General features: G+C 42.8%; 1 protein-coding gene across 3 annotated transcripts in view; it reads left to right on the top strand.

The window, feature by feature from the left end:
• The first annotated feature begins 509 nt into the window (after positions 1-509).
• The window catches only part of EDIL3 (EGF like repeats and discoidin domains 3), a 223,540-nt gene continuing 210,230 nt past the window's right edge, over positions 510-13,819 (top strand). For all 3 annotated transcript variants that reach the window (XM_027635017.1, XM_027635018.1, XM_027635016.1), the window contains exon 1: positions 510-767. In XM_027635017.1, the coding sequence (XP_027490818.1) occupies positions 701-767 (67 nt within the window). In that variant the 5' untranslated portion in view covers positions 510-700. The remainder of the gene's footprint in view (positions 768-13,819) is intronic.

Here is a 13,819-nt window from a genome sequence, read left to right as displayed (position 1 = left end):
AAGGTGTCCCTGACCATGGGATGTGAAGACTTTTGAGGTCCCTTCCAACTCGAACCATTTCATGACTGTGATTCTATCCAAGTTCCCTGTCTGGATATTCAGGAAGAGTTTTAAGCTGAGGCAGTGCATGACTTGGACAGCACCTACGGGACACCTGTGGAGGGCAAAATACCTGTGTGGAGGGTAAAACACCTGCATGAACCTCATAGAAGAGGGCGGGTACCCACAGGGACTAAGCCACGGGAGAGGAACTCCAAGGATACAGGGAGCACAAACAGGGCGCTGCGGGAGCATCCGCGCGATGAGCCAGGGGTTCCCATCCCTGTCCGGGCGCTCCATTCCGCATACCTCATCCTGCATCCCACATCCTACGTCCCACACCGCATCGCGGGCGGGGAGCGACCTGGGTGTGTCCCGCGGCACCGCCCCTAGGAGGAGGAGAAGGAGGGAGAGGAGGAGGAGGAGACAGGGCCATGCTGGCGGCGCGGCGGCACCTGGCGGGCGCGCAGAGCGAGAGGGCGGCGGGACGGGCTCCGCGCCGCGCATAGGGCGCTGAAAGCGGCTGTGGGAGTGTAGCGGAGGCTACACTGGGCCGGGGAACCTGGACCCTCCCTTAGCATCCTCGCAACGCAGCGCCGGGCGGAGGCACCGCTCTCATCCCTCGGCAAAGGCGGCGGAGAGGAGGAGGAAGAGGAGAAAGATGAGCCGCGCGGTGCTGGCCTGGTTGGCGCTCTGCGGGAGCCTGGCGGCGCCGCGCCCCGCCCGAGGTGAGCGCCCGGGGGGCGCCGGGGATGGAGCGGGCACGGACCGGGGATTGGGGTCGCACCGGAGCTCCCGCAAAGTCCGAGTGCAAGTGCGGGGAGGCGGCTCAGAGCCGGCTACCGCCGTCTGTTCTCTCTTTTTTTTCTCTGTAGATAAGTATGGGGTTTTTTTAAATATCTGCATTTGAAACACAAGCCGGAGGAAGATCCATCCTCAGATGCGTTCTGTTTTTGAAACTATGCTTAAATAGAGGGGAAAGAAACGACGTGAGAGCTTAAATCTTCCCAGCCTCTCATCTGGATTACGTTTAATATCCGCAGAGCTCTCCACGTCTCTTTTTCCCTTCCTCCCCTCGCCAGCCCTCCCCAGTCACCAGTCTTCATTGTAAATTTGGAGACTTGAGCTCCAACACACATACCCAGCAAACCGCGGAACACTTTGCGAACACGTTCGGGGGCTTCAGCATCTCGGCAGCAGCGAGTAGCTCTTGCCAGGCCACCCTTTTGCTGCCTCCTAATTAGGGCATCTCCACCTAAAACACCAACGGCGCCTTCTGGGTGTCTCACCCCCTTCCAGGGGAAAAAAAATAAAAATAAAAGAATTAGAAAGCCAACCCTAACCCAGAAAGATAACTTTAGAGCTCTTGGGAGTTCTCTTTATTATTTATAATAATTGGTTAGTGCGGGCTATGAGGGTTTTCCCTCCTCGCATTAAAAAAGTTGTAGGAGCTCATCTTGCGACGAGCTGATGGAGGGGTTGTGGGACCGGTCCCCGCAGCAGAAGGGGCTGCCTGGGGCGGTAGGCGATCACGCACTGCCCATTCCGTCGCATCACAGAGTCAGTTAGGTTGGAAAAGACCTCTGAGATCATCCGGTCCAACCTATGACTCCCGCTAGGACACCTGCTGGGGAAGGGGCTGGGCTGGGCTCCAGGACCACCCTGGGTCCCCTCGGAACCATCAAGGGTCCTCTCCTGTCCCCCGCGTCCCTCCGCGGGGCCTTTTCCTCCTGTGCGAGCTCCGAGCGTCTCTTTGTGCCGCGGATGTTCTGTCCCTCCCTGGGATTCCACCCGGCTTGGAGACCTTTTTATCCTCCCACTTGTACCTTTCCCGAGCTTAGCAGAACAACTGTTGTCCTGATGAATATTCCCATTGACTTTTAGACCTGCTCCCCTCACCTTTTTTTTTTTAAAATGAAACCAGTGTATCAGTAAAGCTGAATATTTTATTAGACCTTAAATTATTCAGCACGGTGGATTCTCAAAATCCGGTAACATTCATACAGTTACAGTGAACACGTGATAGCTTATGCAATGTGTCCTTGTACCTGCAGATTATCCCCCAAATTCTTTTCTTTTTTTTTTTTTTTAAACAAATGATAGCTGTATGTGCCACGAAGTCTAGACTTGTCATAAGTGCTTTGCATCGGGCTTCTGTAGGACTGTAGTTCACATCTGGGACATTTTCTCATTAAATTCTACAGTTTGTCACGGTTTTAGGTAACTTCAGAACAGAGAGAACTTAATAGATTTTCTAGCAGGAGTGAAATAGGAAGGAAAAAAAATCCATTTGCTCTGTGATTGCTTAAGCTTTTCAGTTGAAGGTTTGTCCTTGGCTCTTCAAATGAAACAGAAAAAAATTATACAGTCTTTTCTTTCTGCTGAAACAGAGCAAAATGTTGCTTGACAGGTCTGATATACTGGGTTAATTTTGCAGGCTGTCATAACGTTTACTTTTAATAGATCCTTTGAAAGTTACAATGACTCTGTAAGTAACCAAAACTCTTTAGAAAGCAGGTTTTGAACAATGCAAAACTTGCCTATACATTGTTTCAACATCACTTGCTGGAGAGCCCATTAATGTAATAATGGTGTACGATGAAAATTTGTGGAAGTGCAGTGACTGGTTCTTCCCCACCCTTTGGGGTAAATTCCAAGTGCAGATCAAAGTTAAGTCATAGACTTCATTACTGACCTGCATTTCAAACCTACTGTTAAAGAACAATACCAACTGCTTTTTGTTGTTGGGGCTCTGCAAAGTAATGATGGAAGTCAAAATCCTATTTACTCATAATGTCTTAAAAACATCTTTTGCTTTTTGTGTTTGGTACAAATACACAGTATATCAGCAAGTCTGGGGTTTTTTTGTCTTGTTGTTGTTGCTTTTAAAGGAGAGAGAAGGGTGAGAAAATTGAGAAATAATGATAATGTTGAAAAAGTCATCTCAATGGGAGACTGTAATTTTCTTCTTCTTGGCCAGTCTAATAAATTTGCAGTCTCATGCACTGTAATAGGAGCCTGATCTTCAGACGTGTTTATATGCAAGTACATGATAAAACCAGGCTTCAAGGATACAGTGACTTCTACCCCTTAGTTTGCAAGACAGCTGTAGATGCATTTTTAATAAGCAATGTCCTTTTACACGTATTTCAAAACAGCTGTAAGCTTTTGCATTTACTGTTGTTGCTGTTGTTCCTTGGTCAAATTTGAACGAGAACCACTCTAGTGTTCTGCTCTGCAGTGGATGAGACAGAAACTACCAGGGTGAGTACACAGACTACAAGAGATTATTTCAGGTGGAAAAAATGTAGTGTATCTCATGTATTCTAATACAGGTTCCTTAATCCCCACCATGTATTATTTTTAGGGACAAATAAGCCAATACCTTTCAGAACAGTCAGTAAATATTGTGATCAAAGGAAAGGAAAACATAATTTAAAACCAATGGCTGTTTCAGTCCCCAGATTTACCTCAGGCCATAGGATAAGCTGATCAGCTATGGTAATAGTGCTGTAAGTGCACAGTAAATCAGTATATCCCATGTCTTGGTGATAAATGGCTTTGCAACAGGACCTTCTGAAAAATTACCATTTGTGTCATCTTTATAGTGAAGCTGATCCCTAAGTTGTATCATCCTTTTCCACTTAGCAGGCTGCTGAATTTTTATGTGTGCTGTGTCTAAAAATGATGTTGACATTGCCAAAACCAGTCAAGCCTAGTTCTTTATTTTATGTCTGTGTCCTGTCAGCCCAAGATAAATACTTTGCGACTTGGAAGAAACAGTTTCAAAGATGTTGCTTTTTCTCCATTTCAGTGGGAACCTTCACTCTCTCTGAGGCTTAGAAGTTTCTATAAAGCCTCATTCTGCAGCTGGAATGAGCTGCAAGGAGTAAGAGTGCTGGAAAATGAGAGGTAAACTGTGGCTTTGTTCTCATGTAACTATACTAAAAGGCTGAAAAGATCACAGAGACTTTTAAAGACCAAGATTATTCTGTTTTACTGAGTGTCTTTGCATCTTTGGATGGCAATTGCTTCACCACAAACTTCCGACAGTGTGACCCTGCATAATGATTTTCACTGTTCTTTTAACAAATTACATTTGTTTTCAAATTGATTTTCCATGACTGCTTGTATAGCCTCCAGAAAGCATATAGAGGATATACTATTGCATTCTGTACATGTCTGGTCAGCCCAGGACAGAATTTGGTGTCAAGCCATGCGTTGTTATAACTGGAATTAGTAGTTTTGGTATTATTAGTTGGGGGCTTTTTATGTGTCCAGCTACCTGTTTCACTACCCTTTATGTCCTTATCCTTTACGTCTTTTTTCAAGGGATACAATTCATACAGGATTGTGTATCAATGGCAGCATAGTGAAAAGGGATACGGTCTTATGTTCTCTCCTCTACATTTTTCCAGTTATCATCAGGTTCAAAATCAAGGAAATGATCCACTTTGAAAATTATTTCAAAAAACAATGACCTTCTATTAAGAGGGTGATTTTTATACCTTAAATTAACTGTTTATGCTGCACGTGTCCATACAACAGCAGTAAAAAATTCACAACACCCTGATACCCTTTCAGAGTGAAGATGTCCGGGGAAGTGGAGTTTAAGAAACTATAAGAGTCAGGAGATAAGTCTATATTATTCTCAAATTTACTGTGAGTCACATAGGAGTTAGTATGTTACTGTTTTAATCCTCTTGTGTTCTTAAATGTTTCACACTCAGGTAAGCCACAGAGCCAGGAGTATTTGTGGAATCTTGAATGATGGTTAGTGTTGTATTACAAGCAGGATTAGATATTAGGAAGAAATTCTTGGCTTGAGGGTGGTAAGGCCTTGGCACAGGTTGCCCAGAGGAGCTGTGGCTGTCCCATCCCTGGAAGTGTCCAAGGCCAGGTGGGATGGGGCTTGGAGCAACCTGGGCTAGTGGAAGGTGTCTCTGCCCATGGCAAGGGTTGGAATGAGTTGATCTTTAAGGTCCTTCACAACCCAACCCATTCTATGATTATGTGATTCTATGACACTGAGCTTGTTTGTAGCACAGTTGAAGCCCAGCTTGAGTTTGAATAAATATGAGTTGAACGACAAACGGATATTAATTTATTTCAGCTTTCAAAATGTTCACAGTGAAACCTTACTCAGATGATCTGTTAGAAAATAAAAGATGAGTTAAAAAAAGATTCAAACCCAAAGAAGGGTTGTAAGAACATCAACATCTGCAAAATTAAAACCTTTGGAAAATGCTGTCTTATACTGGATGACCTACACACAATTTTCACTTAAAGTTAAGAGGAGAACCTAGGGGAAAGGCAACAGGATCCTAAAGTCAGTGTGTTTTGTCAGCCTGAGGAATAAGTGATGATGGGTCTAGGTTATTCTCTTTATAGAAGACTTGGATCTTATGTTTAAGGGAGAACTACTTACAGTGTGTAGTGACAGCAGGGTACGGCTGATTTTCTAGCAATATGTGTAGACGGTTGAGCAGCTTTTGTCCATTTGCATTGCAGAACCGGAGCATGGGTCCATTCAAAAGCAGTAGCTGCAGTTGTGGACTAGGATGCTCTGAGAGCAAGGATTTGAACTGTCACCTGGTATGCCACAAATCTGGAGGCACAGAACCTGCACCATCTCCTCATGCTTTGAGGTTTTATCAAATCCCAATCTTGCTGCTGTGGGAATATACCGGATATATTTGCAGGGTTTTTCTGTTTGTTTTTTTGTGTGGGTTTTCTTCCCTCTAATCTGCAAGCTGTGTTACCTTTCATCACAGCGGGGGTGCTCTTATACTTTAAGTTTTAAAAACTGAGAAATGAAGCAAACCATGATTATCTAATAAAGTCTCCAGCTAATCTAGCTAATATGTCATGTGTGTGAATGCATTATCATGTGAAACATATCTGAAAACATCTTAATTTTACATAAAGTGTAGTGACTGTCTGGATACATACTGTATTTTAGGTATATTTTCACTTTAGAGAGTTATATCCAATTATTTGCCTCACATCTGGTCTGATACTTAGAAGTTTTAGTAATAAGATCTCTTCATCCTGTGAACTCAGCTTGCAGAGCTCTGTATTTCAACTAAAAATTTGGTTTATATATAACAAAAGTATAGTTATATATAACCAAAAAATGCCTAGAATTGGGGGGGTTTTTTTGTTTGTTTGGGTTTTTTTGAGAATAATGATAGTATTCCTCACTCTGCTCCCCTAAAACTTTTTAATAAGGGACCATTTGTAGGGAAGAGATTGGTGTGGGGTTTTTTGTTTTTGTTTTTTGTTTGTTTGTTTGTTTGTTTTTTTAATGCATAGATAGATGTAAGAATTTGGTTAAGTTTTCTGAAAATAGAGAAGACAGTACTAGTTCATCTGTGCCATTTAAATGGAGAATCCTGGACTATCTCAGCTCTTCCACCTGCAGCAGCAGAACATCAAATTTTCAGTTTTGAGGAGTTACAATTTTTAAACACAATATTTAAAGCAGCCAGCTGGAAGTGTGCAGATGACAACAGGGAGGAGCAGCGGATGGATAAGCAGGATCAGGCAGATCAGTGCTCCTCGAGCAGAACCAGGGCTGGATCCTTGGCACATCCTGGCAGGAAACCAACGAGCAAAAAACGTGTGCATTGTGTGAGACCCTGGAGACCACAGGGAGCAGGGGAGGGAGCCAGACCTCCCCCAGAGGAGATAGGAGATTGGATATGTTGGATGTGGGGTGCTCTCTGTTGTCTCTGGTCCCAGGTGGGTGTGTGGGAGTCTGGGGTCAGATCCAGAGGCACAACCCATCCAGGATGCAGTATCTGCATCAAGTGATGACTCTTGGTTAAAGCTACTGAGAAAATTTCTAACAAGAAAATGCTTTTATCAGAACACTATAATTCTGTACATACAAGAGTTTAAACAGTCAACAGTACCTTGCCCACATGGGATGTGGACTGCATGTGTTGACTATTAAAGTACCATGAATTTGAACCTGAGAGTTCCAAATTTTTAATTTAAATACAGAGCAGGACTTTGTTTTAGTGTTTTTGCAGATAACATTCTTTTGTTCTTCCTGTCCCTCTCCACTTGCAATTCACTATTTCCTTGGTAGTTTTCAGTTCTAAACAGCACAAGGCATTTGTGCACAGCCAGATTGTGGCCCTACTCTCTACAGTTTAGACAGAGAGGGGTTTTTTATATATCTTTTGAGTATTCTCACAATAGTAACTTTTTGACAGACAAAAAAACCGTGAAAGAGATGACTGCTTTGCCAATTTTTAGCTACAGTAATTTTATTTGCTGTGTAAGTAGGCTGACAAAATTTCTACAAAAGCTGCTTTTTTTTCTTATCATTGTCAGGATGCTGTGTCAACCTGCATAATTATGGAGAGCTCTGACAGCAGTGTATAAGTAACAGTAATTTCTGCCATCTGATTACCCATGTCTTGGGTTTCTGCAATCGTGAAGCTACAACAGACAACACAAGAAATACTTTTGGATAGGACTTGCACACACCAAGCATGAGCATGAAAAATAAGAAATAGGAGATGTTTGATTTATTTTTTGTTTAGCATTTATTTCTTTCAATCTGTCTCTCCCTCATCTACAACAACTTCTGTCACTGCTGGGTATTGAGTCCACCATCAGCAAATTTGCAGATGACACTAAGCTGGGGGGGAGTGTCGACCAGCTGGAAGGCAGGAGGGCTCTGCAGAGGGACCTGGATAGGTTGGAGAATTGGGCTGATTCCAACAGGATGAGGTTCAACAAGGCCAAGTGCTGGGTCTTGGAAAAGTAAAAGGTACAGCTCTGACATGTGGCTCAGAACATCTTGTACACAGAGGAGTGGAACAAGTGTCTGATCTATAGTAAAATTCCTAAATCTCCAAATTCTTTTACTGCCAGACATGGCTGAGATGAGTAGGTATGCCCTGTAAGATCTGACACTATGGCCAAGCCCATCTAATTCTTTTGCCACTGACTTCACCCAGATTTCAACACTGCTGATGGTCTTATGCAAAGCAGTAAAATTTCCTGGTATTTTATCTTGTTGGGATAACTCAGGGCAGGACCAACCAAGTGCCACTGATGGTGCAAGGAAGTGGGCACAGGGAGGAGGGAGTGGATTGGACAGGGCTGTTGGACACCAGATGTGTCCTCACCTGGTTTCCTCAGAGAAGAGGAGTTACAGATAGTTTTCTCAGTGACAGTTTTACACATTTTTTTCCAAGGAATAGATTTCTGGACTGACCCTAAGGCATGGAATGCCAGATTTCTTCCTGCCTTGTGTAGAGCTCTGTATGTCCCACTGTGGAAATACGCTGAGAGTTCAGATCCATGAGTATCCATGGGTTCTTGTCTGTATTTCCTTGGATAGATGAAGGCAGAGGAGCAAATTCTGTATTTCTTCAGCTATCTCCCCGCCCTGAGTGGCCATCTTCCCATCCTGGGGCAGATTCAGTGTTGGTTAACTAACCTAGTAGGTTATTTTGTTGAGGACAGATTACTGTGTTTTCCTTCCCTAAGTATTTTGCTGCAAATATTTATCCAGTGGATAAAGATCCCTCCTGGGCCTTGCAAAACAGAGGAGACTCCGGACCTCCTGTGTACTCTCAGTGGAACAGGAGGAGCTGCCTGTCTTAGAAATTCTGCTCTGGCTTATTTCTAAGCAAGAAAACTGCTTTAAAAGTACTGGTGAGTCAATGTGGTTCTGGCTCCTCCACTCAGACCAGCTGAAGGCTGAGCAGGAAGAAAGAATAAGTGAAATGAGTAAAATCATTACATGCTTCAATTACTTCAGGAGGATAAAGAGAAAACTCTTCAAGATGTCTGAGACTAGTGATTGACTAATTTTGACCAATTAGTCTGCTGCTTCATTGTGTTTTTTTGTTTGTTTTTATTTTTGTTTTGTTGTTTTGTTTATTTGTTTTTCATAATAAATATTTTTAAAAAAATTTCCTGTAAAAGCAATAAATAATTAAAAATAGGTACACTGGTTCCTTTTCCATCAGTAATGAGTTGTGGTTATGGCATTAGTACGTGTAGAAAAATCTTAACAGAGTTTTAAATGCTAACAGAGTTTTAAATCCTAAGTAAAAATTTCCTTTTGAGGCAGAGGAGGGAAGGAGGACTATTCCAAAACTGTATCGCAACTTCACTGGAATAAGGCTCACTGAACTTTAATTATAATAATTTTTCTGAACTTTTTTTGTAGTTATTGTCTTTAGAGGGGCAGCATTTACAGAGGTGAAGAATTGTAGCAAAAAAACATTTTTCATTTTTTAATGATTTTTGAGTTTCAGGAAGCTCCACTTTCAGCCTATGAATGGTGTAGTCTGGCAGATAATCATGAAGCCTTGTGCTAGCATCTTTCATAACAATCTTTTGTCTTTTGGGTCACATCAAGCTTTTTCGTGGTGTTGACCCCCACCTTATATTCTTGACATGTCTGTACACCCCAGACTACACAACCTGAAATCTGAAAACAAAGCTCAATGCATCACGTGGAAAAAGGCATCTACTTTTAAGAGGAATAATGAGATTTGATGACTTATGTCTGCTAAAATTTGTAGTATTAGATCCCCTGTAGTACCAGCTCAAGCACAGCAACTGCTTGCATACACATCTCATTATGTGTGTGAGAGAGAAGCATTAGAATAGTGGAAATATTTACAAAAAGAGTTACAGGTCTCTCACAAACAGGGAATCATCTGGAACTGCTGCTTCAGGAGAACTCTGTTAATGCCATTCAGTATTATTCTCATTCATTACTGTATATGCAGGAGATCCTAATTTCTTTTTCATTTCAAAATGATGTGGAAGAAACTCTTAAAATTGAAATTGCAAGTGCCCAGTCTGTTTATAGCATAATATATGTCTTCTGTAACAGTTGCCTTCTGAAGCCAGCTGGCAGCTGGCTTCTGGAGCTTGTAGAAAGAGATAAGAATCTGAATAACCCCCCTGTAATCCAGGAGGGAACAGTTAGCAACCTGCTGAGTCACTTGGATCCTCACAAGTCTATGAGACCAGGTGGGATCCACCCAAATGTGATGAAGGATCTGGCAGAAGAGCTCACCAAGCCGCTTTCCATCATCTACCAAAAGTCCGGGCTCACTGGGGAGGTCCCAGATAACTGGAAGTTGGCAAATGTCACACCAATCCACAAAAAGGGCCGGAAGGAGGACCTGGGACTACAGGCCTGCCAGCCTGACCTCAGTGCTTGGCCAGGTTATGGAGCAGATCATCCTAAGTACAATCACACAGCACCTACAGGATGGACAAGGGGTCAGACCCAGCCAGCACGTGTGTAGGAAGGGCAGGTCCTGTCTGACCAACCTGATCTCATTTTATGGTCAGGTGACCTACCTGGTGGATGAGGTGAAGGCTATGGATGTGTCTACCTGGACTTCAGCAAAGCCTCTGACACCATCTCCCACAGCATACTCCTGAAAAAGCTGCAGCCCATGGCTTGGACAGGGGCACTCTGTGCTGGGTTAGGAACTGGCTGGAGGGCCGGGCCCAGAGAGTGGTGGTGAACGGGGCTGCATCCAGTTGGCAGCTGGTCACTAGCGGTGTCCCCCAGGGATCAGTGTTGGGCCCAGTTCTGTTCAATATCTTTATTGATGATTTAGATGAGGGGATTGAGTCCACCATCTGTAAATTTGCAGATGACACCAAGCTGGGGGGAATGTCTATCAACTGGAAGGCAAGAGGGCTCTGCAGAGGGACCTGGACAGGCTGGAGAGTTGGATATTAGGAAGAAATTCTTTACAGAGAGGGTAATCAGGCACTGGAATGGGAAGTGGTGGATTCTCTGTCCCTGGAGGTTTTTAAGATGAGACTGGATGTGGCACTTAGTGCCACGGTCTGGTAATCATGGCGGTGTTGGATCAAGGGTTGGACTTAATGATCTCGGAGGTCCTTTCCAACCCAGCTGATTCTATGATTCTATGACTAATTTTTAAAAACCTTTAATATAATATAGGATCTCAGAACAAATTTTCTGTAGAAAAAGCAGTTTTGGAAAGGGTCTAGTTTTGCTCTGCCCCATTTTTCTGTTAAGATACAGAAGAAAAACTACTGAAGATTTTAGACATATTACAGCTGTTCTTGAATTTCTGGTAGATTACAGGCTGCAGTGTATGTCTGTTGAAATTGGTCTTATGAAAGGTGCCACTTCAAAATTGATGTGGTTTAAAAATAAAACACTTAGTTCTTTTGACTAGTACCCTCCCTGAATCACCCCTGCTCTTTAGCTTCACTTGGAGTTTGGGCTTTGGGGAACAGCCAGAGGTTGGCACCATTCCGCAGGTAGACATCATTCCACATGTAGACATCCTTCTGCCAGTGACTGAGGAAGGAATGGGGTCATTCCTGTGCCACGTGCTTCCTACTGCTGTAAGGGGAAAAAGGAGAGTATTTAGTCTTGATGCTCTCTAAGGAACAGCAGAACCCTTATTTTCCTGGTAGAAATGAGGACTTTGAAGAAATTACACTTCTGTAGAATTTGTAGTGTATTGTCAATGCTGTTCTTGGAGCAGCATGGATGTGTCACCACCTGATCCTGTCAGATCTCATGGTAGTCTGGTTATAAACAGCAGTGCATGAATTGTACAGGGATGTATTATCTCTGGAGGACAGGTCATTACTGTACTACCATGCAATATTTTTGTTGGCTTTTGGCTTTTTCTAACACATCTTTGAGTACTAACACAGGGCAGGTCATTATATAGTATTTACATTCTGCAATATCCACCAAAAAGTGAAGAGTGGTGGGGATGTTTGCAGGTTTCTGCATTCAGTAGAGCTATCTCAGGCTGTCAAAAAATTTCCAGGGAATGTTTTCCTGCATTAAAAACAAATATATTTATCCTTGGTATCTCTGTAGTGATCTAGTTTGTTTAGCACTAACTACCTTGAATTTTTAGACTACATCTACTGGGATGGGAGAGTAAAGAATAAATTTATTTATTTATTCACGTATTTTTGTGGGAAGAGGTGTAATTCTCTTGTATTTGGCTGGATTTTTTTTGTTTCTTGGAGCCTGAGGTTTTCATGAGGTCCTAATTTCACCCTTTGCACAAAGGCTTTATATGGACTTTTTATTTTTTCCAGGAACTCTTTAGATAATTGAAAGCCTTCTAATAATTCTGAACATTAACAGTGTTACAAGTCATAATGGCCAAGAACTAGAGTTAGCTGCAGTACACTCAGGGCAGGAAATACAGACAAAAGGCTCCACTGTGTCAAACATGGTGTTATTTGAAAGTGTTTTCAGGTTTCAGCTTTATGTTATACCTTAACCCAGTGCTTCTTTTCTCTGGACTATTATTTTATCTCTTTTCATTTTATTTTCTTTTTCGATTTGTAAATTGAACTGACTTGGACTTGGGGACTTTTGATTTTTCAGTGGATGGTTCGAAGACCAAAGGCTCTGGTACGTGTTAATCCAATCTTGATATTGAAAGTAGGTTGTTTTTCAGATATAATTTTTTTAAGGAATATGGATTTTTGTGTCTTCTCTTGATTTTAATAATGCAAAGACACCTCTTTTGAATACAGCAGAATAACTTTACACCAAAGCTGTCCCTAGATTAATGTCTGCAGCTTTGCCAAAAACTATTATCTGTATTGCAAGCTGTCACTTCACATCCTAACTAAGTTATTAAATCTTCGGATCAGATGTGCAATTTTTTATTACTATAAACATAGTTTAGGATTTTATAGTTTTAGAGAACCTTCAGGAAAAAAAAACCAGATGCATTGATGTATTATAGCCTACTGGAGAATGGGATAAAACCTATCTGAAATTTTGGGCTGTTAGATTACATATTCAGGTTTGGATTTGTGTCTCATGCGAAAACAGAGAGGAAAAACTACCAGCACTGAATTAGGTGTGTTGTGCCTTAATAACTGAGAATCTCTTTTTGATCCTGTCTGGGCCCCTTAATCTGGGTTGCTTGTTAGCAATTATATAAAATATTTATCAACTTTTTCTAGCACAAAGTGGCCAAGTCAGCCTTTTGCAACATACCTGTTCAGTAACACTATATCCAAAATGAACTCCACTGTCTTTCAAATGTAAGTGTTGCAGAAGGCTGTTTTCTCCTGCAAGAATATTTATGTTGATGTGCCAAACAAGTCTGGCTCTGGCATGGGCTGGACCATCTTCCCTGGAACACCAGAGACCTCGAAGGAGGATGCTGTAGCCTCAGCCTTGGGCTGTGGAGATGCCCAGGGTGGGGGCAGTGGTGCCTGTCAGAATGTGCTGTGTGACAAACAGGAGACTGACAGGGTCTTGCAAAGACCCCGCAAAGCCAACAGCTAACTGCAAATGAGGAGAGAAGTCTAAGGCACCATCCCCAAATGAGCTGTGATGAGAAACTTCCATGATGGGGGAGGCTGGAAACTCATCATTTCTGATGTCACATCTCAGCTCTCTTCCCCAAGTCTGTTTTTTCAGTTACAGGTACCAACCAGGTGAGAGAGCAAAGGGGAAAAAAAAAGGAGGGTGATAGTTAAAGAAGACTTCCCTGCAGGAAACAGACAGGATGATGTCTTGTCTGGGGCACTTAAGTTTAGGGTGGTGCAAGGAGACTGTGGTCAGTGATGCTATTGGGATGGTCTGACAGAGAAAATGTGGGGTGGTGTGGCAGTGGGCGTGGGAGGAACTAACCACTCATAGTGGCAGAGTCCTCCCCAGCCAGGCATTTGTGCTTAGAGAGGTGGGCCAAGGAGAGAAATAACCAGCACTGGGTGAGCATCAAGCTGGGGTGACTGAGACAACCTCACCCTG

This window comes from Corapipo altera, unplaced genomic scaffold (assembly GCF_003945725.1).
Source record: "Corapipo altera isolate COAL_440 unplaced genomic scaffold, ASM394572v1 61411, whole genome shotgun sequence".
Lineage (NCBI taxonomy): Eukaryota > Metazoa > Chordata > Aves > Passeriformes > Pipridae > Corapipo > Corapipo altera.
This window is presented reverse-complemented; position numbering and strand designations above follow the sequence as displayed.